We start from the raw sequence: 26,457 nt of genomic DNA, 5'->3' as shown, positions 1-26,457 counted from the left end.
GCCCCGTGTGGTCTGGGTTCTCTCCTCAGCTCCACGTGTGTTTCAAGGTCACTTTCAGATTTCTACCTTGTGGAGTGCTTGTGGTCATGCAGCACTCAGAATACACAGTTCCTGAAGGATGCTCGAAGGAGCTGGCCATACCCTATGGTTCGCAGCAGTGCTCCCCCTGTTTGTTGGCTGATTGTTTCTTTCACATTCGTTGCAGTGAATAGGTTCAGGAGACACCCAGAGCACACAAGGAGCTGGTGCCTAAGGCTCTTTAGGAAGAGACCTTTATGTGTTTGATTATGACAGGGGTGAGCACACTGTTACTGCTAGGCATGTAGCTTCTTTGTGTTTTGTAAAATTCTGCACATGTGAATTCATTCATATTCTTCTCTCTCTCTCTCTCTCCCTCCCTCTCTGTCTGTCTCTCTGTGTGTGTGTGTGTACTCGTGTGCCTGTCTGTTTGCTTGCCTGCCTGCCTGCCTGTCTGTCTGTCTGTTTAAGCACCATATTCTGCTTTGCACCGGACATAAGCGCTTAGGCTGTCAGGGTTGGGCGGCTGTCGTGTAGTGGGTAGAACCCAGGGAGACCTTGCCTGTTACTCTCTGGTGGGTGGATAAGCATGGGGCGGACTGTCATACTACGAGACGGTGTGTGGACTCAACAAGACCTGGGCACTATCTTTTGGGCATTGTTAGGGTAGGTTTGACTCTGACCCCTGAGGGCACAGTGAAACAGAAAGGGAGCCTGCAGGACCCTGTGGTCAAAGGCATCTTGGTGTCAGGACTCAGTCCTGTGACTGGAGTTTGGGGTCCCTTTGACTACATGAGCTAGGCGTCCACGGGGGACAGTGTAGGCCTGGCCAGGTGAGTGTGGCTTTGTGGCTTCCCTGCTGCCAGCACGTGTGCACGTAGCCTGGACAGGGTGGCTGCCACAAAGGCTCGAGTTCCCTGGCCTCAGCCGCTTGGGTAACTCCGCACTGTGTCCCTGTACATTCCTGAGGGGCTTGCCTCTCCAGTGCTGAGACCAGCCAGAAACTTCTTAGCTACTGTCAGCTGTGGCCCTCTGAAACTCAGGGATGCTGGGCTCCGGGTTCAGCTGGACTCGCCTCCCATCTTCGGTCTCTCCTGTGTGGAAGCCTCCTTTTCTCCATGCTCCTGTCAGTGAACGCGTTTCTGAAGGTTTCTTAAAGATTTACTCTTTGGTGGAGGTGAAGTAGAAGTTACTTATTCTAACATGAACTATTAACTTTAATTGCTGACCTTTAAAGGGGCAGATGGCTCTGTTTGTGTTTCCGTGAGTGTCCTTTTCTGTCAGTTCCGATGACTGTTCCGACAGTTCCGTCAGTTCATGATGGAGTATGCAGAAGTGGCCAGACAGTGCTGTGCCCTCCCATGCTGTGCTCACAGGGTTTCTGTCTCTCTTACAGGTGCTTGCGCATCCGCCACATCACAGAATGCACCTTCTCCTCACAAGCACCTCTCTCCCCTCTGGGCAGCAGGAACCCCTCTCAAAATGAAGAGATAAGACTCTTCCGGCCCCTACGACCCAAGGCTGTGCTGTGACACCCATACCGCCCTAATGGATCGCAGCAGAGAGGCTGAGATGGAGCTGAGGAGAGGACCCAGCCCACCCAGGGCTGGCAGGAGCCACGAAGTGGACGGGGACAAGGCCGCCTGCCACAGTTGTTGCATCTGTGGCAAGAGCTTTCCTTTCCAGAGCTCCCTGTCCCAGCACATGCGCAAGCACACAGGAGAGAAGCCCTACAAGTGTCCCTACTGTGACCACAGGGCTTCCCAGAAGGGCAACCTCAAGATCCACATCCGCAGCCACCGGACGGGGACTCTGATCCAGGGGCACGAGCCAGAGGCGGGAGAGGCTCAGCTGGGGGAGCTGCCTGTCTCTGAGGGCCTGGATGGGTGTGCCAGCCCCACTAAGAGCACCTCTGCCTGCAACCGCGTGCTGAATGGGGCCGTGCCGACGGATGGCAGCAAGATTCTGCTCAGGAGCAGCCGCAAGGAAGCAGAGGGCGCAGCCAGCGCCCAGGAAGACGCCGAGGCTATGGTGCAGTGCTCCTTCTGTAAGAGCCGGTTTGAGCATAAGAAGGACCTGGAGCTGCACGTGCACCAAGCCCACAAGCCATTCAAGTGCAGGCTGTGCAGCTATGTCACCCTGCGGGAGGAGTCTCTGCTCAGCCACATCGAGAGGGACCACATCACTGCACAGGTGCCCAATGGCAGCGAGGCCTGTGTGGAGAACGGCAAGCCTGAGCTGAGCCCTGGGGAATTTCCCTGCGAGGTGTGTGGCCAGGCCTTCAGCCAGACCTGGTTCCTGAAGGCACACATGAAGAAACACCGCGGCTCCTTTGACCATGGCTGCCACATCTGTGGCCGGAGATTCAAAGAGCCCTGGTTCCTCAAGAACCACATGAAGGCGCATGGACCCAAGGCAGGAAGCAAGAACAGGCCCAAGAGTGACCTGGACCCCATTGCTACCATCAACAATGTGGTACAGGAGGAGGTCATTGTCACCGGCCTGTCCCTCTATGAGGTCTGCACGAAGTGCGGGAACCTGTTTACAGACCTGGACAGCTTGAACGCCCACAACGCCGTGCACCGTAAAGTTGAAGCCAGCCGGAACCGAGCCCTGGCCGAGGAAGAGGATACAGAGGACCCCCAAGACACCAAGCAGTTCTTCTTACAGTGCCTGAACCTGAAACCGCGTGTGGCTGACGACATGTCCCCCAGTGAGCAGGTTGGACGGCGAGTGGCCGAGTTGGACCCTGTCAACAGCTATCAGGCCTGGCAGCTGGCCACCAGGGGGAAGGTGGCCGAGCCGGCTGAGTACCTCAAGTATGGGACCTGGGACGAGGCGCTGGCCGGGGATGTCGCCTTTGACAAAGACAAGCGTGAGTATATACTGGTGAGTCAGGAGAAACGCAAGCGTGAATCGGATGCTCCTTCTACCCAGGCTCCCCCAAGGAAGAGGGCCAATCTACCTGGGGACCCCATGCTTTCTGGACACCTTGACCCCCGGCCAGCCTCACGCCCCAACCGCAGGGCTGCGGCCACCACTGGCCAGGGGAAGTCCTCTGAGTGCTTCGAGTGCGGCAAGATTTTCCGCACCTACCACCAGATGGTGCTCCACTCCCGTGTGCACCGCCGCGCACGCCGTGACAGGGATCCTGAAGGGGACCGGGCAGCACGTGCCCGCTGCAGTTCACTCAGCGAGGGTGATTCGGCGTCCCAGCCAAGCAGCCCTGGCTCAGCCTGTGCCACTGCTGATTCCCCTGGCCTGGCGGAAGAAGTGGTGGATGATAGTGGTGAAGAGGCGGTGTCTGAACCTGCATCAGGTGAGCAGCCTACCTGGGTGGGTGAGGTTCAAGTCGCCCATGTGACCTTTGCCCAGCTGTCCCTGCATGCACGCAGTCTTGGTGGAGGGACTGTGTCCTCAGGCTCCTATGTTTTGAGGACCTTATGCCCTGTTTCTGGTTCTGGCTCAGAACTGTGCTTCGATCCTGTACCTACTGGGTCCTGGGGGCTGTACTGGTCTAACTGAGGCTGTCAGTTCCTCTTGTCTCTCCTTTTTGCTACTCAGCTACAAATACTGAATTAATGAATACTTTTGGTTTAAGTCTATGGTCTCGTCTAGAGATCTGTAATCTGTCGGGAGTAAGTCCTCTGAAATGTCCTTTTGTTCCCCATGTATGACACAAATACACACACACACTAGTGCATGCTTAGAATACACACAAACAATCCCACATATAAACACCCAAACCACCAAAACCACTCACAGCTGTGCATGTACAAACAAGCACGCATTCAGATACACGACACGCATGTACACATACGTATATGACACACGCATTCATGGAAACGGGGCATAGATGTATGTGGTTTGACAGAATGGCCTCCATAGGCTCATGTGTTTGAAAGCTTAGTCATCGGCAGTGTCAGTATTTGAAAGCATTAGAAGGATTAAAAGGTGTGGCCTTGGGGAGGAAGTGTGTCATTGGGGTCCCTCGCTGACTCCCACACTCTCCCTCCCTCCCTCCTGCCTATGGGTCAGGATGTAGAGCCCTCAGCTCCAGAGCCTGCCTACACATCACCGTGCTCCCTACTATGATGATAATGGATTCACCCTCTGAAACTGTAGTGAGCTCCAGTTAATGCTTTCTTTTGTAAGAGTCACTGTGGTCATGGGGTCTCGTCACAGCAACAGAACAGTGACTAAGACAGATAACTGCAAACACATATGCACATACACATGGATACATGGCACATATGAACACATCACATATTCAGACAGACCATACACCCCAAAATACACACTTATTCTGCACAATCATATATGTGTACACACAAACACAAACATGCATACATCACACAATCATACAAACACTACACATAGACACCCCAGACACATGCATGTATTAAAAAAAACATGTGCTCAAACATGCATGGAAACCCAATGAACACCAAAAATACACATGTATACTTGCTTACGCACAGACAAGCACACATGCATATGAACATATAAACATGCACATATTGCAACATATGCATAAATACACACATGTAAAGATTATAAACACATAACACTTACTGATATATAATCAATCACACATACCCACGTGTTCAGCACGTACCAAATACTTGTCATGTTTTTGTTCTTGCAACTGCACGCACGTGTGTGCACACACACACACTATACATAGTCATGCACACACGTTTTTCTCCTCCACTCTAACCGCCAGACATCTGGGTAGAAGGCTAACTTACAATCTCTGTTAGTTATAATTAGTCTCTTTGGATTCAGATAACCCTTTGGGCTGAGAGACTGTTAATTGGAACAGATTTCTTTTCAAACAGCAGCCATGAACATGTATCCAGACCCCTGGCTGGATGTTTCATGATTTCCCCATTTTTAAAATAAACCTTAAGCATTTGCCAGTGCCTTTGGTATTTTGCCACAGCAGTCGCTGTGAGGAAAAGGCAGTGCTTGGGGCGGGAAGTGATGGCTGCACACACAGCTGCCTGCTTTCTTGTCTGCAGCGCTGGGGACAGTGGCTTTTACCTGCAGTGGTGCTCATTGCAGAGCTGCTGTGTCTGCCGTGAGGAAGAGGACGAGCAGAGCTGGATGCTGCTCTCCCTTCCTAGGGCTCCAAGTGAGTCTGACATTAGAGGTGCATGGTGTGCTCCCTGGTCTGTGCTGCCGTGGGAATTCCGAATGGAGTCTTAGCACCTGCAGGGACTAGCGAACCAGAGCCATGTGCTGCCCGTCAGTCTTACCTCTGCTGTCACTCATCTGAGGTGGGCAGTTCTTTGCTGAAGCCCTTCTGCATTCTTTCAGCAGTTTAAGGTGCCAAGCCTGGCAACCCCCGCCCCCGTCCCCGAACGTTGACCTTGCTGAACTTTACACCCCTCCCCGCTTGTACACTTAGTGTTTACCGACAGCGTTCTGACACCCGTTCCTTTGTTACGTGCCTGTCTGTAAAGTTAGGGAAGCACTGTGTCTTTTCCACCCTGAGGATTTCCTTCTTTTGGTAGTGTTAAAGGTTCGAGGCTAGTGGTCTTCTAATGAGCAGCACTGCGGTGTGGTGGGCTCACTCAGGAGCACAAGCTGGCCTTACAGCTTGAATCCTCCTGCCTCAAGTAGCTGAGATTACAGGCCTTCATCACCAAGTCCAGCAGGGGAGGGAAAGCTTCTGAGTGCTGCCCACGTCCACTGTGGGAAAGTCATGTGACTGCTAGTGAGCTAATCCCATGACCCTTCAGAGCCAGGCAGCTACTGCGCCAACGTGAGTTTTGCGCCTGTGTTCCTGCTTGACGGCTTGGTCACCATGCCCATGGGGTCCAGAAGCTGTCAGGACACTGACACTGCAGTTGAGTGGCTGTGAGCTCCTAGGAGGTGGGGACCAGGCTCCGGGCCTTCGTGACAACAGCGAGCATTCTTAGTGCTGATCCATCTCTGCAGCTTCACGTCAGAACCTTTCCCTTGAGTTGATTTGCGTCTCTTAAGGGCCAGAGACCATTGTTTCCTTTAATGTGTGAGGATTTTCTCTGTAAAAGCATCCCCTTTCTCCCTTTCCCGAGACCGCGTCTCGTGCTGGCCCTGAACCTGCCGTGTAGTGAGGATGTGCGGGGGCTCCTGGCTCTCCTGCCTTCCCCTCCTCTGTGCTGGGGTCACGGCTCGTGCTGCAGCACAGCAGCTTTGTGTATCACTGGGTGTCGAAGCCTGAGGGTCCGTGCAGTCAGACGAACACAGGACCACTGATCCAGATTTCTTGCACGCATGCACACACAGTCTACATTGTCCTGTAAGAATACTGGGTCATATTTGTATTTAACTATGGGAAAAGAGAGGAAGTTGCAACTTAGAAGAGAGTGACGTCACTGTGGGAACATGTGTTGAGGAGCCTTGTAGACCTGCTGAAGTCACGTTCTGTGGTCCCGAGTTCGGTGTCTTCCACACAGATGCTCAGGCTTTCTGATGACGAGGCAGAGTCAGTGCAATATTAGCAATGTTATGAGGCCTTAGCCGTCCCTGAAGGAGACAGGCGTGTTACATGGCTGTATCATATGACCTCTCTTTCTCTGTTTGGAAGGGTCTGCTGCAGCTCTTGGACCAGCTGTTTTTGAAGGGAAAAAATCTTAGCATGCTAGGATCTGCTCATTCCTTAAAATATACACAGAGATTTGGAAAAGGCCCACCTCTCTTGCTAGTAAGATTGCAAGTTTTTAAACAAGGCATTTTATACGCCCATAAGACATTGATGGGCGCCTGGGTACAACTGTTGGAGCAAGTTTTCAGGGATCAATGATTCAGAGAATGGAACTTAGAGGAGAGTCAGCCTGACGTAGCTGCAGTTGAAACCGACGTTCAGAAGTCTGTTAATTCCAGTAAATACCATTTCACTGTAATCTTCCCTGAATAGCAGTTTGGACACCCACAAGTTGATGTGGATGCTATTTTCTGGATCTGCCTGTAGGGGGCTGTCTTGGTCTTAGTGGTTTCTTCTGACACTGAGCTGGACCAGGAAGCCAGTGACACATGTATCAGCATGACATTGTGACAAAGGTGGCAGACAGCTCCTGAGTTGTGCTTGCTCAAAGTGACTTGGCAAAGTAGAGACTATACGTTTGAAGGTTGCAGAGTTTTATATTTTTAATTAAGAGAGGTATAGGGTATATATACGTGTATAAAACTCCAACATTTATGCACACAAGCCCAGTTGGGAGCTTAGAAAACCATCACTTTGGATGTATAGACCCCCAAGTTGGTGGGTTAGATGGACACTATGCAGACTGCATTTTAATAGTGACTAACTAGCAGAATTTGAGGGAGTGGCAAGAGAGTTACAGGGTCATCTCCTTGGGTCCATTTTGAGTTTGACCATCCTGACCTGCGGTCCTGAGCTGAGAAGCTGAGCCCGGGTGGACCAGGGCAGGTCTTACAGGTGTTCAACATGCTTGTCCTGTGAGGCACTGGGAGCCTGCTCTGCTGTTTCCCTATTCCTGCATTAAAGAGCCATGTGACTGCCCCGCCACAGTGGCCCTGCTCTTCGCAGCACTGCCTGCAGCACCCGTCTCTGTCTATCTGCATTGTCACGGGGCTGGATGTGTGCTGAGCGTGGAGGAGCTTAGGTAGGGGTAAACAGGGGAACTCGCCTATTCTTACTCGAAATTAAAATGCAGCCATGTTCTTCCCGACTCCTATGTACTGTCTCCTGCCAGTTCAGGCATGAATTCAGATTATAGATGCTTAAATCACCACATATGGCTCTTTTTGAGGGATCTGAGGACCTGAACTCAGGCCGCCAGACTGTGACTGTCAGCCACTGAACTACCTCCCATTCTGCAACCCTGTTCTTTAAGGAAAACCTGGTGCTGTTGTGGGAGTTCCCGAGAATGCCTAATGGTGGGAACTCAGTGTCTGGTTCAGATGAGGCCCCACGCTCTAGGAACATCTGTAGAGCCTGAGTGTTCACTTTGTCCCTTGGTGTCATGTGTTTAGAGAAGTCCTTTTATCTCCATCAGAACCCTGGGTGAGCTTTCCTGACCCCAGTAGAGCATGGGGCACAGGACAAGGCTGTCCCTGGCTTTCTGCGCCCCCCCCTTCAAGCCTCTCCCCTCATGGGCAGGGCCTCGCCCACACTCCTCAGAGTTTGCGGGGATTGGTCATGAGCGCTCACGTTGGAGTTCTGAATTGTATGTTAGATTTGCACTTGCATTGCTGGAACATTAAGTCTTACTTGGTGAGCGTTTCCCTATGTGTTCATCTCTGATCCATGTTCTTAACCTTTTATTTTTAGGCTTAGTTTTGGGGCTTGAGCCTTTCTAAAATAATTTCTTATGTGCTGGATCTAGTTTGAGGCTGGTTTTCCATGAGAGTTTGTAGATGCATTCTTTGCTTATATATTTGCATATGTTTCTGCATATTAAAAATACTGACAGGCTAGTGGGGCACACGACTTTAGACCTAGCATTGGGGAGGCAGACATGGGTGGATCTCTGTGTGTTTGAGGCTGGCCTGGTTTTCAAGGTGAGCTCCAGGCTAAGCAAAGCTGCACAGTAAGACCCAGCGTACAAAAGAGTGTTCAGAGTCTGTGCACTAGGACCGAGTTCTAGACTAGAAAGCAGTGCTCTCTTTCCTGGACTCTACTCAATTCTGTGTGTGTGCTTAATGTATTAATACACTGGGAGAGGAGGCCCAGTATCCTGCGTTATTTACAGAGGGAAGCCATTGATTTGAAAGAAGTATTTTCACAGATTAGTAAGACATTTGGGCTGGCTGTTAGCTGCCAGACATGTTCATATAAAGACGTGCCAAGTCTGGGTGTCACTCGTGTGCTTGCTTTAACTCTGCAGTAATCACTTTCAGCAGTTATGAATACGCTGTATTCCAAATTTAATGTGATTACTGGTTTCACTTAATAACCTAATTGGTTATTGAAATGGAGTGCATGAATGGTAACTTGGGGCTGCCGTCTGTGAGCTTGCCTCCTATAGGAAACTGTATGCAGAAATCTGACACCAGCCCCCCCCACTCCCCCCATGAGAAGGGCAGGCACCTTCCGTCATAATAAAATCTAGTTGTCTGTACACAGGACTGACTGCCCAGTGGCAGAGTAAATCCACAGGAACGGTTTATGAAAGGACTGGAAAGTTGGAGAGTATCTTGGATGTTGAAGCAACGGCCTTGTTTTCATTCCTACTTCCACAGTATTTCCCCAGCTTACCAACTAATTTAGGGACAGTGAGACGGTTCCTGGGTAAAGGCCCTTGCCACTGAGCCTAACAACCTGAGTTGGGTCCCTTTAACCCTCATGGTGGAAAGCAATAAGTGAGTCCTGTGAGCTGTCCTCTGACTTTCACATGTGCTGTGGCATCATGTATGTGCACATATATGTGCACAAATACTGAATCTATAAGGCTTAAACGAGTGGGATCTAGAGCCTGCTACCTTCTGAGAACTGACAACCACAGTTTACGAGGATAGGATTTTAGTGTACATTTTAGTTTTTGATATGTTTACTTATTTTATGAATATGAGTACTTCATCAGCAAAGCAGAAGAGGGAGCCCAGTATAGATGGTTGTGAGCCACCATGTGGTTGCTGGGAATTGAAAACAGGTCCTCTAAAAGAGCAGACAGTGCTCTTAACCACTGAGCCATCTCTCCAACCCGAGAATATGATTTTACAGATCATCATGACACTGAACTGGGAAATGATCGGAGCATGGTGGGAGTTTCTTTCTCATTTTAAGAAATGCCAGTGGGCATTACCGTCTCCAAAATGGTATAGACTCTCAGGAGAGGCGCCTGTACCGCTGGGAAGAATCAGAAAGTTGACCAATGAACAGGGTAGGACGTTTGACATTCCAGGCATGAGTGAAGTATTCTGGAGGTACAGGCCAAGCACCAGTGGTTTCTGTGGCAACAGTCACTGTGACAGTCTCTCTCTGCTGGTGTGAAGTTCTGTGCTACAGGGGTAGATAGGACAGTGCCTCAGTCTGAGCAGCTCTGGCTGACCTCAGGCCCCCAGACCCTCTGGTACCCTGCTGTCCTGTGAGAGGCTCTGGTTGGTGGAAATTGTTTCATTTGAATGTGAAGGCCAAATGATGTTGGATGCTGCTGGTGTTTGGGAAGGTTTGAGCCAGGAGCTCAGCGGTGCCTCTAGAGAATTCAGAGGCTGGTCCTTCCTGCTGCCCACGGCCTTCACCTGCACAGTGCTGTAGTCATGGTCCAGAAGCAACATCTTCATCCTGTGTCAGTTTCTGCTTTCCCTGTGCATTTGCTGGCACTCACTGTGTGCTCGTCCATGCCTGCTCCCTTCTGTGAGGCCTTCTACCTGGGTTCTGTCCTAATTGGCTTCTTCTCAGCTTTATATTTTGATGCTCTGTAGTGGGGGAAGGTCTTCTGACAAGATTAGGGTCTTCAAGTGCATCTTCCTGAGTGCATCTTCCTGTGTCCCTCACCAGGCATAGCTGTCTCTGATGATCCCAGAAAGGACAAGGAAGAGGCTAGTTCTTGCTTACCTGCTGAGGTCACCTCTTTGCCCAGGTGGCTTTGTGTGTGTTGGCAACGATGGGATGCACTCAAGGCTGGATGCACTTTTGGTCCTATAGCTGATTTTAGGATTCTGTCCAGTCATTACTTACTTAGTTTGACAAGTCGTCCATGAGTGTGCAGTTTCTAACAGTCCAGGTTACACTCGGGCAGTCAGATGGGAGACTGTCCTCTGTCGACTTTTGTCACCTGCTTCACTGAGAGGCTTTTGTCTCGAGCCTCCTCAGGTCTTTAAGATGCATATGTGTAGGGTGTGTTCATGTGGATTTTGTGTAGGTTTTGATGTTCTCAGAGACCAGTCTGTCGTTGTCAGTCTCTCAGTGTGTCTTAGGAATCCTTGTGTGGGTAGGACGACTGCTGCCTCACTTCTAAACAGCCTAAAGGCTGGAGAAGACACTTCAGTGAGGCAGAGCTGACTGTGCTGGCACAGGGCTGAGAGTTCCAGGAAGGCCAGTCGGCCAGCATTCAAGAGGCAAAGGGACACCGAGCTTGGCAGTGTCTTTGTGATACTCTATCCCAGCACTGGGGATGCAGAGGCTGGCAGATCTTGTTGAGTTTGAGACCAGGACCATGTGAGTGAGTCTGTCTGAAGTAAACAACAATAAAGAAGGAAGCAGAGCTTGCCGTGGGGCCAAGTGGCTAGCTAGAGTGGCCAGATCACTGAGCTCGGGGCTCAACAGGAGAGACTGCCTCAGAAAATAAGGTGGAGAGAGATGACAGAGGACACCAGACATCAGCTTAGGGCTTCTACACTATGCACACATGCGGATGCACATACCTACTACCGTAACGTGTGTGTGCACGTGCAGCACACACACACACACACACACACACACCCCACACACATATATCTCGCACACACACATATCACACACGCACACACACACAATATATCACACACGCACACACACACAATATATCTCACACACACACCACACACAATATATCTCACACACACACCACACACATATATCTCGCACACACACATATCACACACGCACACACACACAATATATCTCACACACACACCACACACATATATCTCGCACACACACATATCACACACGCACACACACACAGCACGCACACACATATATCTCGCACACACACACACATCCCACGCTGCACACACACAGTATATCACACACACACATGCACACACACATAGCACGCACACACATCGTGCGTGCACACACACACATCTCACATACACACACATATTGCGCGCGCACACACACACACACACACACACACACACACACACGCACACTATTACATGGCACTGGTTCCTTCCCTTGCTAGCTGGTGTTCAGGTTCCTCACCTTTACACGGGGTCAGCGCTGCGTGCGGTGGGCATGCTCAAGTGTAGCTCACGAGCACATACATGTAGGAGTCTTCTCTGGTCGATGCCTGGTAGTGAAGCTGCTGCTTCCTCGTGTGTGCACGCTGGTGTTGGGGCAGACACTGCCCCTTGAACTTAATAATTCTCATAGACCCATCCTAGCTTCTGGCACCATGTCCGTGACACCCTGACAGAAGCAGTCTGAGGAAGGAAGTTTATTTGGTTCAGTCTAGGTCCCGCCCGTTACGGCTGGTTAGTCCAGGCAAGAGGAGCTTGAAGCAGCGGGTCATTCATATTATGTCCACAGCTGGGAAGAAGAGGGCAGTGAGGGCTGGTGCCCAGCCGCCGGCTGCCCGCAGTCCGCGGCCCACGCCCATCTCTTCTCACTGTGTCCAGCCCAGGGAATGTCCCTGCCCACCTTCTGGGTAGGTCCTTTCCATCTCGTTAACTTAGGTAAGATAATTCCCCATGGATAGGCATGGCCAGAGTTTATCAGGTGCATGGAGGCTTGCTTGTGAGGTGATGGGAGACTCCCACGGTGACAGCCGACACTATCCACTGCACTGCCTACCATGTACCCTCATGGGCCTGTATGCTTTCTCCTTCTAGGAACCGGAATTTGTTGAAATTTCACTTCTCTAGAAAGAGAGAAGTGGAATCTTGTGCTGTCTTTAATTTTCATTTCTCTGAGTTTTGTGGGTGTTGTTACTTTCCTAGTGAGTGCATTCTCCTAGACATTGAACTTAGGGTTTCTCGGAGCACAGGGAAAGCAAGCTGTGTCCTCACCCAGTGAGCTCTGCCCTCACCCAGTGAGCTCTGCCCTCACCCAGTGAGCTGTGTCCTCACCCAGTGAGCTGTGTCCTCACCCAGTGAGCTGTGTCCTCACCCAGTGAGCTCTGTCCTCACCCAGTGAGCTCTGCCCTCACCCAGTGAGCTCTGTCCTCACCCAGTGAGCTCTGCCCTCACCCAGTGAGCTCTGTCCTCACCCAGTGAGCTCTGCCCTCACCCAGTGAGCTCTGCCCTCACCCAGTGAGCTCTGCCCTCACCCAGTGAGCTGTCTTTGCTCACCCTGGTCTTTGCTTTTTAACTTACAGTTTTGAAGATTTGAATATATTGTTTTGTGTATTTAAGATACTTCTAGTTTCTTTTTGTTTAAAATGTCATCTATGAAGTCTTTTATGTGAGTTCTATAGTCAGAGTTATCCAATTTCCTTTTATCATCTCCGAATTTTTGCGTATGACTTAGAAAGTCATCTTTGTCCAGCTGTGAAAATATTTTCACCAAGTAACTCCAATTGTTACTACATTTTCTCCATTTTGCATAGTGCTAACCCACATGGAACCTTGTCTGCTTTCTTAAGTTTTGCCATATTGATATCTAGTATACTGAACTTTGTTTTGCTTTGTTTCACAGAGAGGCAGTGTTTCTCTGTAGCCCAGGGTGTCCTCGAACTTGCATTGTAGCCAAGGCTGGCCTCAGACTCAAAGATCTGCATGCCTTTGCCTCCTAAGTGCTGGGATTGAAGGCGTGCGCCACTGCTGGTTGTGGCCGCTCGTTCTTGCTGTTGCTGGCCCTTTAGTCACCCGAACTGTCAGCCACACCCATGGCTTTATAGGTGTTTCTTACCAACCATGAGCATGTCTGAGGCTGAGAGGCTTAGACAGATTTTCTCAAGGTTTTACCAGTCCTGAGTGTGGGAACCGAGACATACCGGTGGCAGTGCTCAGTGCTTACTGCAGTCTCTCTGCTGGAGATCGGGGGAGGGACGAAAAGGGGGCAGCTAAGGTAGGCATCTGGGCCCCTGAAGTGGTGCCTATCTCAGTCTCTTCCCTGCTCCCGCCCCCAGGCTGATTGCCTTGTGCAGCCAGCCTAGAAATGTCCTCTCGGGAGCCTGGAGCGCACTTCTCTTTCCCTTCGCTGCACCGACGTACAGTGTCTGCAGGCGTCCAGCCTGGGCGTTGAATACATGCAGTATCTTGCTAAAACTCATTTATCCAGAGAGCGAGTTTGTCTTTGAAAGTTGAGGTTTGCCAGATTTGGTAAATAAAAGTAGAGCATGCGAAATTGGATTTGGAGTTTAGACGAGCGTAACTACTTTGAGAAAGTGTACGTGTACCTGCCCGTGTGGCATTTAGGTGTAAGAGCAAGGTTCCTGAGGGGCCTTTGTCCCAGAAGGAAGTGGGTTGTGCTCTTCAGGCAGTGAGCACAGTGGCCCCTTCTTCATGAGTCCACGAGTGTCACATCATCTCAGAAGTATGTCCTCCATTTGTCTTCTCTTGGGACGCCTGCAGCTTGTGGTTCGTTTATCCGAGGCCTTTGTGTCGAGGTGTTGGTGATGACACTGATCTCAGCTGCTGTCCCTCTGTGGCATCCTCAAACACGCACTGGTCACCTGAGTCAGGTCTCCCTTTAGGCCAGTGTGGGTAACACCTGCTCAGTAAGGTTTTGAACAGTGTAAGGCCTTCTGCCCAGGAAGGCCTGAGGGGGTGTCTTGTGCCCTGTCTGGTGCCGTGGAAGCCAGCCAGCCTTCCTGAGCAAGCATTGCTCCCTCTGTCCATAATTCTCTGATCAGAATCATCTTGTGCACTTACGGTTTTCATGGAATATCTCCCATTTGCTTGATAAACCAGCTCCCTCTTTCTTTGTCGAAAGAACTCTCACAGCAGTGTGTGCTCATGCTGTGTAAGTGGGCGATTTGTCCACTCTGAGTTCCCCCTGCCTTTCTGCCTGCCTGTCCGCCTGTCTGCCTGTCTGTCTGCCTGCCTGCCTGCCTGCCTGCCTGCCTGTCTGCCTGCCTGCCTGCCTGCCTGCCTGCCTGCCTGCCTGCCTGCCTGCCTGCCTGCCTGCCTGCCTGCCTGCCTGCCTTCCTGCCTTCCTGCCTGCCTGCCAGCATGCCTCACTTTCTGCCTGTCTCTGCCTGCCCGCCTGCCCGCCTGCCTGCCTGTCTGCCTGCCCGTCTGCCTGCCTGTCTGCCTGCCCGCCTGCCCTCTGGCCGTCTGCCCGTCTGCCCGCCTGTCCGCCTGTCTGTCTGCCTGTCTGTCTGCCTGCCTGCCTGCCTGTCTGCCTGCCTGTCTGCCTGTCTGCCTGTCTGTCTGCCTGTCTGCCTGTGCCTGCCTGCCTGCCTGCCTGCCTGCCTGCCTGCCTGCCTGCCTGCCTGCCGGCCTGTCTGGAGTTTTACTGACTTCTGGAACTTAGGTGAATGGCAAGAAAGCCATGAGAGGCAGTGGAGAAGGCTATGATGTACCAGAGACAAGGCAGGCCTAGTGACATGCCATGGTGTTTTTGCTGGTGGGCATTTTAGAAGTCTGCATTTTATTCTCCTATTGTTAAGCCATATCCATTAACGTTTGTAGAAAACGATTGCTGATATTTTCCTCTAGCTGTACCGGTCTAGGCCTGTTATATATTTGCATGTCTTACAGTGTTGTGTATATGTCTGGTAGTATGTGCATGTGCGTGGGTGTGCTTGTGTGTGCGTGGTGGTAGTGTGTGTGTGCATGCTTGTGCCTGTGTACATGGTGGTGTATGTGTGTGTGTATGTGTGTGTGTGTATGTGTGCACGCACGCATGCTTGTGCCCAAGTGTGGTGGTGTATGTGTGTGTGCACTCTTAGTTCAGTGCTTGGTAGACTCCCCAATTGCTCTCCATGTTTGTTTCCCTACTTTCTTTTGTGAATTTTATGAGTACTTTTATACCCTTTTCCCCTTCCTTTCTCCTCTAACTCCTCCTGTAGTCCTCTAATTCTTTCTCTAATTCATGCCCCCTTTAACTAATTTTACAGGAAAGTTGAGAGACTTTGGATAATTTAGAGAGGTTTTGAACTTTCAACTTTGGGTGTATGTTAAAGAATCTGAGCTTTTATTTTGCCTGCCTGCCTGCCTGCCTTCCTTCCTTCCTGCCTGCCTTCCTTCCTTCCTTCCTTCCTTCCTTCCTTCCTTCCTTCCTTCCTTCCTTCCTTCCTTCCTTCCTTCCTTCCTTCCTTCCTTTCAGAGTTGAGGACCGAACCCAGGGCCTTGTGCTTGCTAGGCAAGCGCTCTACCACTGAGCTAAATCCTCAACCCCAAATCTGAACTTTCTAAGCATTTGAATTTTTAAAAACGGAGACTTTTAAAGTTATTTATGTTCTATACTGTGATAATGTTATTAATATGAGATCTTGGGGGCAAACAAGAAAGGAAAGTTTGTGGTTTAATAGTGATGTGTTTGGGTGCTGAGTTGACAAAAGGACAATTATGTTGGTGAGTTTTATATCAACTTGACACAAGCCAGAGTCACTTGGGAAGGGTTCTCAGCTGAGAAAATGGCTCAATAAGATTATTGGCCTGACAGGGAAGTCTGGGGGCATTTTCTTGATTAGTGATTGATGTGGGGTGGCCCAGCCCATTCGGAGCGGTGCCATTCCTGAGTCAGTGGTTTTGATGACATAAGAAAGCCAAGAAGTGCATGCTGACAGGGCCTGGTATAGCTGTCTCCTGAGAGGCTCTGCCAGAGCCTGACAAACACCGAGGTGGACACTCACAGCCAACCACTGAACTGAGAACGTAGTCCCTATTAGAGGAGTCAGAGAAAGGACTGAAGGAGCTGAAGGAGTTTACAACCCCATAAGAGGAACACAATATCAACCAACCCCACCCCAGAGCTCCCAGGGAAGAAACCACCATTGAGAGAGTACACATGGGCTGACCCATGACTCCAGCCGCTTACGTAGCAGAGGATGGGCCTTGTCAGGCATCAGTGGGAGGGGAGGCCCTTGGTCCTGTCGAGGCTCGATGTCCCAATGTAGGGGAATGCGGTAGGGGGAGCACCCTCATAGAAGCAGGGGGAGGTAGTGGGTTTCTCGAGGGGAAACCGGGGAGGTGGATAACATTTGAAATGTAAATAAAAAATACCCAATTAAAAGAAAAAAAAGGAAAAAATTGTGAAAATTAAAAAGAAAGAAAGGTTGAGCAAGCAACGAAGAACAAGCAAATAGCGTCCCTCACCTCTGTGTGTCACGGTACACAGGTCACATAGCGTCCCTCACCTCTGTGTGTCACGGTACACAGGTCACATAGCGTCCCTCGTCTCTGTGTGTCACGGTACACAGGTCACATAGCGTCCCTCGTCTCTGTGTGTCACGGTACACAGGTCACATAGCGTCCCTCGTCTCTGTGTGTCACGGTACACAGGTCACATAGCATCCCTCACCTCTGTGTGTCACGGTACACAGGTCACATATAGTCCCTCGTCTCTGTGTGTCACAGGTGTACCTCACCTCTGTGGTCACATTCCCTGTCTCTGTGTGGGTACACAGGTCCCAAGGTCCCTCATCTCTGTGTGTCACAGGTCACACAGGTCACGGTACAGCCTCCCCTCACCTCTGTGTCAGCGTCCCTCGTCTCTGTGTGTCACGGTACACAGGTCACATAGCGTCCCTCGTCTCTGTGTGTCACGGTACACAGGTCACATAAGCGTCCCTCGTCTCTGTGTGTCACAGGTCACACAGGTCACATGGCGTCCCTGTGTCTCTGTGTGTCACGGTCACACAGGTCACATAAGCGTCCCCTCGTCTCTGTGTGTCACGGTACACAGGTGACATAGCGTCCCTCGTCTCTGTGTGTCACGGTACACAGGTCACATAGCGTCCCTCATCTCTGTGTCACGGGTACACAGGTCACATAGCGTCCCTCGTCTCTGTGTGTCACGGTACACAGGTCACATATACCTCTGTGTGCAGTCTCTGTCCCCGGTACACAGGTCATCTCATGGCGTCCTCTCTGTGCATTTTTGGGTCACACCGCACACAGGTCACATAGCGGGTCTCTACCTTGTGTCCCTCACCTCTGTGTGTCACGGTACACACAGGTCACATAGCGTCCCTCGTCTCTGTGTGTCACGGTACACAGGTCACATAGCGTCCCTCGTCTCTGTGTGTCACGGTACACAGGTCACATAGCGTCCCTCACCTCTGTGTGTCACGGGTACACAGGTCACATAGCGTCCCTCGTCTCGTCTCTCTGTGTGTCACGGTACACAGGTCACATAGCAAATCTCCTGTGTCACCTCTGTCCCTCAGTCTCTGTGTGCACACAGGCGTCTCACATCCAGCCTCACAGGTCATGTGTGTCCCTCTCTGTGTGTCACGGTACACAGGTCATAAGCGTCCCTAGTCTCTGTGTGTCATAGCGTCCCTCACCTCTTGGGTACACAGGTCACAGCCGCTCATCTCCCTCACCTCTGTGTGTCACGGTACACAGGTCACATAGCGTCCCTCGTCTCTGTGTGTCACGGTACACAGGTCACATAGCGTCCCTCATCTCTGTGTCACGGGTACACAGGTTCATATTTACCGACAGAATCTGGCACAGGAAGGCGGCTATAGCTCGTTTTAGGCAGTTGGAAATGTACATTTCAGGATGACACTGGCTGTGACTCACAGAGAGACCTGGCATGGAAGCGATTGCTTGTCTATGGATGAGGTGGTGGGGCTGGAGAGGCGGAGTCCTGATGCCCACGCTGCAGGCCGTCCTTGCCCTCTCCCATGGGTAGGAAGCTGTCTTATTTTCAGCTCCAGCAGGCTGGCTGTGGCATCGTCTGTTAGCCATATTGGGAGGACCAGCATCATTTGTATTTGAAGTTGTTTCTTGGTCTCTTGGGTTACATATGTTAAAGGGAATACAAAGGTCATAGCTACACTTGAAGCTACTGCTAAGGGATCTTTGTTCCTACTCTACTTATGTCGTGAGTCTGGGGCCGGTCTAGCACTACACTTTCTCCTCCTACTTCAAGCCTCGGCCAGCCTGTTTCTGTGTGTCATCAGGGTACACGGGAACTCTGTGTTACGCTATGTGCCTGGTGAGAAAGCCAGTGAAGGGTGGGGCTGGGGTCAGAAACGGAAAACTGAAAGCACTGTTGATTGACAGCTTTAATTCCAAAGCTGCACAACTTTCCCGTGGTCCTGACCCGTGGACTGAGAGTCTGCCCGATGGCTGTGAGTTTTTCTGTTTCATAGGCGGGCGGGCTTGCCGTTTGACTGTTTACAGATCGTCTCCTATGGGGCTGTGAGGTGACGCACAGGCGTAAGGGGAGGGGGCAGTGGGTCTCTGTAGGAGTGACCTGGGTGTGTCGCAGGGGTCCTGGACAGCAGAACTCCAGCACACTTTTCTGTAATCTAAAGCTTGGGACCACAGCGGGAAGGGGAAAGTCCTTCTCAGCTTCATTTCTCTCAGCTTTGAGCCAGCACGACTTGTCAGCTGTGCGTGTGGGTGTCGTTGTGGAGGAGTTCTTCATATTAAAGCAAAAGAAAGTAATCTTGGCTGTCCCACTTACCTGTGTCACAAGGCACTTGAGGAAACTGGACTGTGTCTGCAGACTTCCTTGGTACAGTCGGGCTAGGCTCTTAGAGGGGGTGAGGCAGGTGGATGGCCTTCCACATCCAAGACGGCTGACCTTGTGGTGCAACTCTGAGGGCCTGGCTCCTGGGTTGTATTCCTGGGCCATAAAACGTGGAAAGCCTTGGATGGAGCACGGAGCCTGCCATTTCAGCCGTGTCCCGCCCCTCCCTCTCCAGGCCAGGGAGAGCCTGTTCTTTGAAGTGGAGCCAGGAGCTGGAACCCGCGGTGGCTGCTGCAGCCAGGCCGTCCCAGTTCAAAGCAGTGCCTTGCCCCCACCTGCCATTTCCTTGTTTTCCAGCGCCTCAGTGGCCACAAGCTGCGCGGCCCGTGGGACTCTCAGTGCTCCCGTTGTCCTGGCCTCGTGTTCTCCTGTGTATGGAAGGCCTGCAGGCTGTGCCTGCCATCCCGAGAAGGGCTAAGTACTGTACATGCGTTTTCCCTCTTTTGTCTGGTTATCAAGAACAGCCATGATTATAATTGGGATGAAAACACTGCACCGTATCAGTGGCTGCACCTTACCAGGAGTCCAGCAGGAAGAAGACAGGAAGAGAGAGGCAAATGTGTCTGTTGATGGTTGAGTGTCTGCTTTGTGTCCTTTGCCAATCCTGAGCCTTCCCCGGGTGGTGCTTAGCCTGGGCTTGGGTTCCATGAAGTCCAGTGCCTGGGCAGCCTTGCTCAGACGTTCAGACGAGGCGAGACATTGCCTTCTGGAAACTGCTCCTTTTCTCTCCTGAGACGCACAGGGAAATCACAGTTGTGATTTCCTGACCAACATCGGGCCTTGAGTGCTCTGGTCCCACTGGCAGTTATCTCAGCTACCAACCTAGGAAAGAACCACTCCTTCCATGGAAGGAGAGTTGACAGAGTTGAAGCAGGATTAACCCTTTGATTCGCACACACACAAGTGAAACTCTCAGTGGACCTGAAGCTCGTTCCCTTCGGCTGGGCTGGCTGACCGGTCTCTCACCTTCTTCCCCTCACAGCATAGCTTACATAGGTGCTGGGGGGCAAACGCAGCTTCGCACTCAGGCTTTCAGTCAACCCACGCCCACACATTGTTTTGATGGTAAGGTTAAAATGTAGAATTTTATTAGCTTTGAAAATAGATTTAAATTAATTTTGATAATGAAATTCTATGTAATTGTATATGATAGTGAAAATTGATCACCAGAGACATCTAGTCTAGTTTTTCTGATCTATAACAAAACTGGTTTCTACGACCAAAGCTCATCTGAGCAGAGGAGGTGGAATGGGGAGTCATCCTGAAGGTCACCCTGACCTTGGTGTCCTGAAGCCGGTCTCTGTCGGTGACGTCTGTTCAGGTGTAAGGATCTATGGATGGATGACGGATGGATGGGTGGGTGGATGGATGGACAGATAAGACAGAAAGATGATGATGGGTGAATGTTTATATGTATGTATGTATATATGTTTGTAAACACACACACACACACACACACACACACACACACACACACACACACACACACACCAGTTCATTCTTTGTGTTCACGATGGACTTCTCTCTTCTGTCCCCAGGGACTACTCCTGGTTTGTCGGGGCTTACAGGTTTCCTAGGTTAGGTTTCGTCCTTAGATGAGACAGGGAGGCAAGGGTGAGGTGAACCCTTTGTCCAGTGTTGGGATTTGGATCTTCTCGGTTGTACCGAGAGGAGCTCTTACTCCTGTCTGAAGGTGCCAGTTCTGACTGACTGTGGCATCCTGTGCTCTCCCATCCTAAGGGATTGTGTTCCTTACTGAGTTAACAGGATGTTTAAAACGGGTCGTCAACCCATCAAATTGGGCTCATTAAAAACACTTGACACTTTCGAAGTTGAATGCTAGTCTGAAGTCAAAGTCTTACACAAGTGGATATATTATCTTTCTTAGATTAATTTTTTCAGGTATTTTAAATGTTACTGCAGTCCCCTGTGTTTTAGTGTTTGGTAATTTTGACGAATACTGAAACAAAAACTAAGATATTTTAAGACCTTTGGATAAAAGTCCACATAGTGGACTAGATCTACCGAACTCTTTCAAAAGAAATCATTGTGTTTTGTGACCTTGTAACATAAGCACTTGGTATGTTTTCTGCTAAGGAATACCTGCTCAGAAGTAGTCTGTCCTGTGGTTGTCTAAGAGGCGCACAGAACTAGGGAGCATTTCATAAATTGGGCACAGGCGCCACCTCGTGGCCAAACCAACGCACTGCACTGGCCAGGATCCCACGGGGCAGCTGTCTGCCTTTTATTTCCAGAACACAGAAGGCCGTGTAAGGAAGTGGCCTTTGTCTGTCAGTCAGACACGCGCTGTATTTTATAAGCCTTAAGGTTCTGTTACTACATAATCTGGATCTTTTTATTTTTAAAAGAAAGATCATTATAGTTTTTTTTTTTTTTTAAATACAGCATAGAGACTTTGGATTTTTGTGTTGGAGAAGTATACATTGCCACAGGAAGCCCTTAAGCCACTTTCCTGCTGGGCTGTGAGTATGTTGCCCATTTTGGCAAGTAGGTACAGCAACACCTCTCCTTTGAGTCCTTAACCTCCTCTTCCCCGTCCTCCTAACACAGTGTGTGCAGGCGCACGATCCTGTGTTTACGGTGTGTTCTGTAGTGCTCGCTCTTTCCTGTGCAGTGCGGCGGGCCAGGCTTGCGTGCTAAGCCTCAGCGGGCTTTCTGCTCACCCTTACTGACACTCTACCTCCTCCAGCAGCTACTGGAGCGTTCTCTTGCCAGGCTCCCTCCACTTAAGGATTGAAAGGCGTCTGGAACCAACAGCACTTATAGCTGAGGGTGCTGCTCCTCAGTCAGGGAATGCTCTCCACAATTTCTTCCTTGTTTCACATCCTCAGATACAGGTGGAGCTTGCCATGAGGGTTAGGAGACCCAGGGAGGCCCAGCAGACATGGGGTAGGGCAGGGAAAAGGACTCAAAATCTGTTCACTTGAGTGTGGGTCCAATTTAGAACCGAGCTGCACGAGGTTCCTTGTCAGGAGGACTCGGGGTTCTAGGCTGGTAGGACGTGATTGTGCTTTATGTCTGACAGCATGCTCTTCAGCAGTAGAAGACAGGAAGGAGCCTTCGCTAACCCTCAGGGTGTCTGTCGTCTTTGAAAACGTTTTCTCATGCTTTAAGCTTTAAACTTTCCTTGTCTGACTTGGTAAATGTGTCTGTTCAGAAACCTGTTTCCTTTTTTGCACCACAAGCCCGACTCTCAAAGGTCCTGAGACAGTTCCGTCAACTTTCACAGGTGGTTCATGTTAATTGGTTATCATTTTGGTACAGAGTACATTCAGACATAACTGGAAAAGTGGGATGGATGGACGGATGTACACACACACACACACACACACACACACACACACACACACACACAGGCTACAGTTCTTACTGTGTGTACAGCTCCAGAGGTGAGAGCTTCCATGGGCTCTGAAGCAGATATTCTGACTCAGGCCTGGTCAGAACTCAGGAAGCTGGCTTTTAATTTGTGAGCCAGCTAGTTTTATGTCACATTTACCAAAGTTAGAGTCATCTGAGAGGACATAATCTCAGTTGAGAAAATGCCTGGGTAAGACGGGCCGTAGAAGCCTGTTTGGCATTTTCTAAACTAGTGTTTGATGGGGGAGGACCCAGCCCATTGTGGGTGGTGCCACCCCTGGGTTGGTCTCCTGGGTTCTATAAGAAAGCAGGCTGAGCAAGCCAGAGGGAACAAGCCAGTAAGCATCTCCCCTCCATGGCCTGTGTGTCAGCTCCTGCCTCCAGGTTCCTGCCCTGTGTGAGTTCCTGTCCTAGCAGCTTTCGATGATGCACAAGTGTGATGTGGAAGTGTGAGCTGAACCCTCTCCTCCCCAGGTTGCTTTTGGTCAAGGTGTTTCATCACAGCAAGAGTGACCCTAACTAAGACTCTGCATAGAGAGCTGGGGTCAGCCTTCGGGAGTTCATGACCCTAACTAAGACTCTGCATAGAGAGCTGGGGTCAGCCTTCGGGAGTTCATGACCCTAACTAAGACTCTGCATAGAGAGCTGGGGTCAGCCTTCGGGAGTTCATGGAAGTTGTCGGCTTCCATTCTCAGGGTGGCTGCGGGGACCCTCCATACTTGTATTATTTAGGGTTTTCTAAAGAGCAGAACTGATAGAATGAGCACACATGTGCGACACACACATGTGCGTGTGTGTGTGTTTGTGTGTGTGTGTGCGAATGTGTGTGTTTACAGCCCTACCCCCGTATATATGGATTTCTTAGAACAGCTCAAAGGCTCTAATAGTCCAAGAGCCGCAGTCTCCTGATGGAAAGGCCAAGGACTGGGGGTCCTTCAGTCTTCGAGACCCAGCAGTGCCAACCCAGTGAGGTGCTGGGGTCCCAGACAGGCCCCCTGACTGTACCTTCCCTGGCTCCGTTATTTTGTCACCTTGGTGCAGAGCTCCCCAGTCATGACTGAGACTACACTTACACAGGAGGGTCAACCTTACCTTTTGTTTATTGTTAGTATTTGGATGTGTGTATATGTGTGTTCTGTATTTTCATGCATGATCACATGATACTCTGGGTGTGTCTCATCTGGGACCTGTGCTCACAGTTTAGGTGAGAGTGATTGGCCAGTGCAGCCCAGGGATCCCCCTGTCCCCCAGTTGTACCCTGGATTACAAAGGTGTCACAATGCCTGGCTTCTTTCATGCTTTCAGAAAAGTCAAAACTCTGAACCTCCTGATTGTCAGGAGCTTCACTGAGTGCTCTCTCCCCACCCTGTGTGTGTGTGTTTGCTTTTTAAAGGGAAAGCAATCCAACTGCAGTCACTGGCCCAGAAGCTGTCTGCCGGTGACTCACACTCAGTGCCTTTGTGTTGCAGATGGCCTTAGTGTGCAGTGTGCAGGAGCTCTGGCCTCCTGCCCCGCATTCTTTACGCATTCTTTACGCAGGCAGGAGCTGCCCCAGTCCCTGGTCAGTGCTCCTTCAGCTCCCAGGCTCTCCTCACAGGACTTGTTTCCAGAGCCCAGGCCTGTTGTGTGTGCTTCTGCTCACTTGCCTACACCCCTGTCTGTCCTCCACAGAGGAGTGTACCGTCCTTCCTGGCTGATGGCTGAACTCGATCCCCAAAGACACATTCCGGGATGCCATTGTCCGCATACCAGCTACTTTTCTGTTACTGCCATAAACTGCCCTGACCAGTGCAGCTGCAGAGCAGGAAGAATTTATTTTGGACTTTTAGACTTGCATCACCAGCACAGTTAGGAAGTGTGGCAGCAAGCCCCAGGCATGGCGACAGGGACAGCTGAGAGCCACAGCTGGAACCACAAGAAGGGACAGAGGAAACATCAAAACCTGTTCCCAGGGACACTCCTCCAAATGGACATATCTCTTCCAGCAAGGTCACACCTCCTAATCTTTCCCAAATGGCTCTATTAGCTAGGGACCAAGTACTCAGACATGGGAGCCTATGGGGACTTTGGGGTGACGTTGCAAGTGTCATGGCTGTTGGGATAATTCTTGAGGTGAGGATGAAGCTTGGGTCAGCACCTGGAGCAGGTGCTGGGTCAGAACTTCCGGAGCCTGATGTCGAAGGCTTGTTTTTTGTCTCAGACGTTTTAAGCACAGTAAAACTTTGGCAGAGTCGTGTGACAACAGGAGAGCTTGGGGAGATACAGAGGGACTCCGTGCAAGGAGCAGAGTGCCTGCCACCTTCACAGTAAGAATGTGCTGTACTGGGGACACCCACAGTGCTCAGAGCAGAGGCCTAAGGAGGATCTGTGATAAGCATACAGGAGAGTCGGCTGGTGGAGGATACAAAGTGCACAGGGCCCCTCTCACAGGGATGGGCTCAGGGAGAGACCACGCCTGGGACAGGGGCTAAACACTGCTCAGGATGTTGGGGGAGTCAGGAAGGCCGCTCACAGAATAGCGAAAGGTCACCATGCTGGCAGACAGCATCCACTCCTGCCATCCAGGTGACCAGGCGCCAGCTATTTTCTTCCTGTGAAGTAAGAAGCCTGTGCGTTTAACAGGCCTGGCCTTTCTAAGGCTTTCTGAAAGCCGTGCCTCTCTCAAGGAGTACTCTCTTTAAAACCACCACACTCCCCAATGTCTAAAGCTCCAGACCAAAATCCTGAGACAGTCCTTAAGAATGGCTCTCTTCAATACTAGGATTCTGAAACTATCGCCTGCTTAGGACATAGTTCTTTGAGGCACAGGATCCAAGTTCTGGAGAGGGATCGGCTGTTTTGGTAACTTGAGAGACAGCCTTGTCATGTGAGGTGGGACACGTACTTCTTGATGGGAGAAGGAAGTCTAAAGGTCTGTTCTTATCAGAACTTGTAAAGGAGAGACACAGGCAATTGTAGTGGCTGAGCAGGGCCAGAGTCTTGTACCTGCTCTTGAAACCTGTGACTGCACCAAATGTCTAGGTGTGAACACAGGAGGGGTTGAGAGTAAAAACAGAGGCCAAACCAGACCAAACCAAACCAAAGGGCAAACCATCCAAAACCAAAAAGTCCCACCAAAACAACAGAAAATCTAAAGGCTAGCTAGCCTGGTCTACAGAGCGAGTTTCGGGACATCCAGGGCCTCATAGAGAAAACCCAATCTCAACCCCCCCACCCCCAAAAAACCCCCTACCTTTCTCCTAAATGTGGCAGGACAATTTCCAATGCAATGGTGACTGTTGTGGGAGTCACGCATTGCACTCGTGGATTGAGTACCATGGTGTTTACACTTACGAGAATACATGTATTCTCAGGACTTGGACTGCTGTAAAGATGGTCTTTGAAGTGTTCGCTCATGTCTTTATATGTCTCAAACTAAAAAATCCTCCTTCAAGAAGAAATAAATGTCTTTTAGGCAAATTTACTTACTTTTAGAATTATTAAGTCTTCTCTCTCTCCCTCTCTCTCTCTCTCTCTCTCTCTCTCTCTCTCTCTCTCTCTGTCTCGTGTGTGTGCTTGTGTGTGCGTGCATGCGTGATGCTCTACTTGGAGCACCTTGACCCAGCAATGAGCCATCTCATTGGCCCTCAACAGTTTTATATGATAGGTAGTCTGACTTGTGGGTGTCAGTGGTTGAGGTCATGATGTTTGGGATTGTGTCTTCCAGGATTGTGGCCCAAATGCCTTTCATTTGCTCTGGACCTCGGGGCAGGAATCCAGTGTTGTCCTTGGAGTCTAGGGTCATTCACATGGCACACACGTTA

At 50.6% G+C, this 26,457-nt stretch overlaps 1 protein-coding gene across 1 annotated transcript in view; it reads left to right on the top strand.

Annotated features, from left to right (window-relative positions):
• Positions 1-1,566: 1,566 nt before the first annotated feature.
• Positions 1,567-26,457, top strand: part of Znf516 (zinc finger protein 516) — a 41,700-nt gene continuing 16,809 nt past the window's right edge. The window contains exon 1 of the mRNA XM_032885495.1: positions 1,567-3,337. Coding sequence (XP_032741386.1) covers positions 1,567-3,337 — 1,771 coding nt within the window. The remainder of the gene's footprint in view (positions 3,338-26,457) is intronic.

The sequence above is a fragment of the Rattus rattus genome, chromosome 15, assembly GCF_011064425.1.
Source record: "Rattus rattus isolate New Zealand chromosome 15, Rrattus_CSIRO_v1, whole genome shotgun sequence".
Taxonomy (NCBI): Eukaryota; Metazoa; Chordata; class Mammalia; order Rodentia; family Muridae; genus Rattus; species Rattus rattus.
The sequence above is the reverse complement of the archived record's forward strand: the minus strand, read 5'-3'. Positions and strand labels throughout refer to the sequence as shown.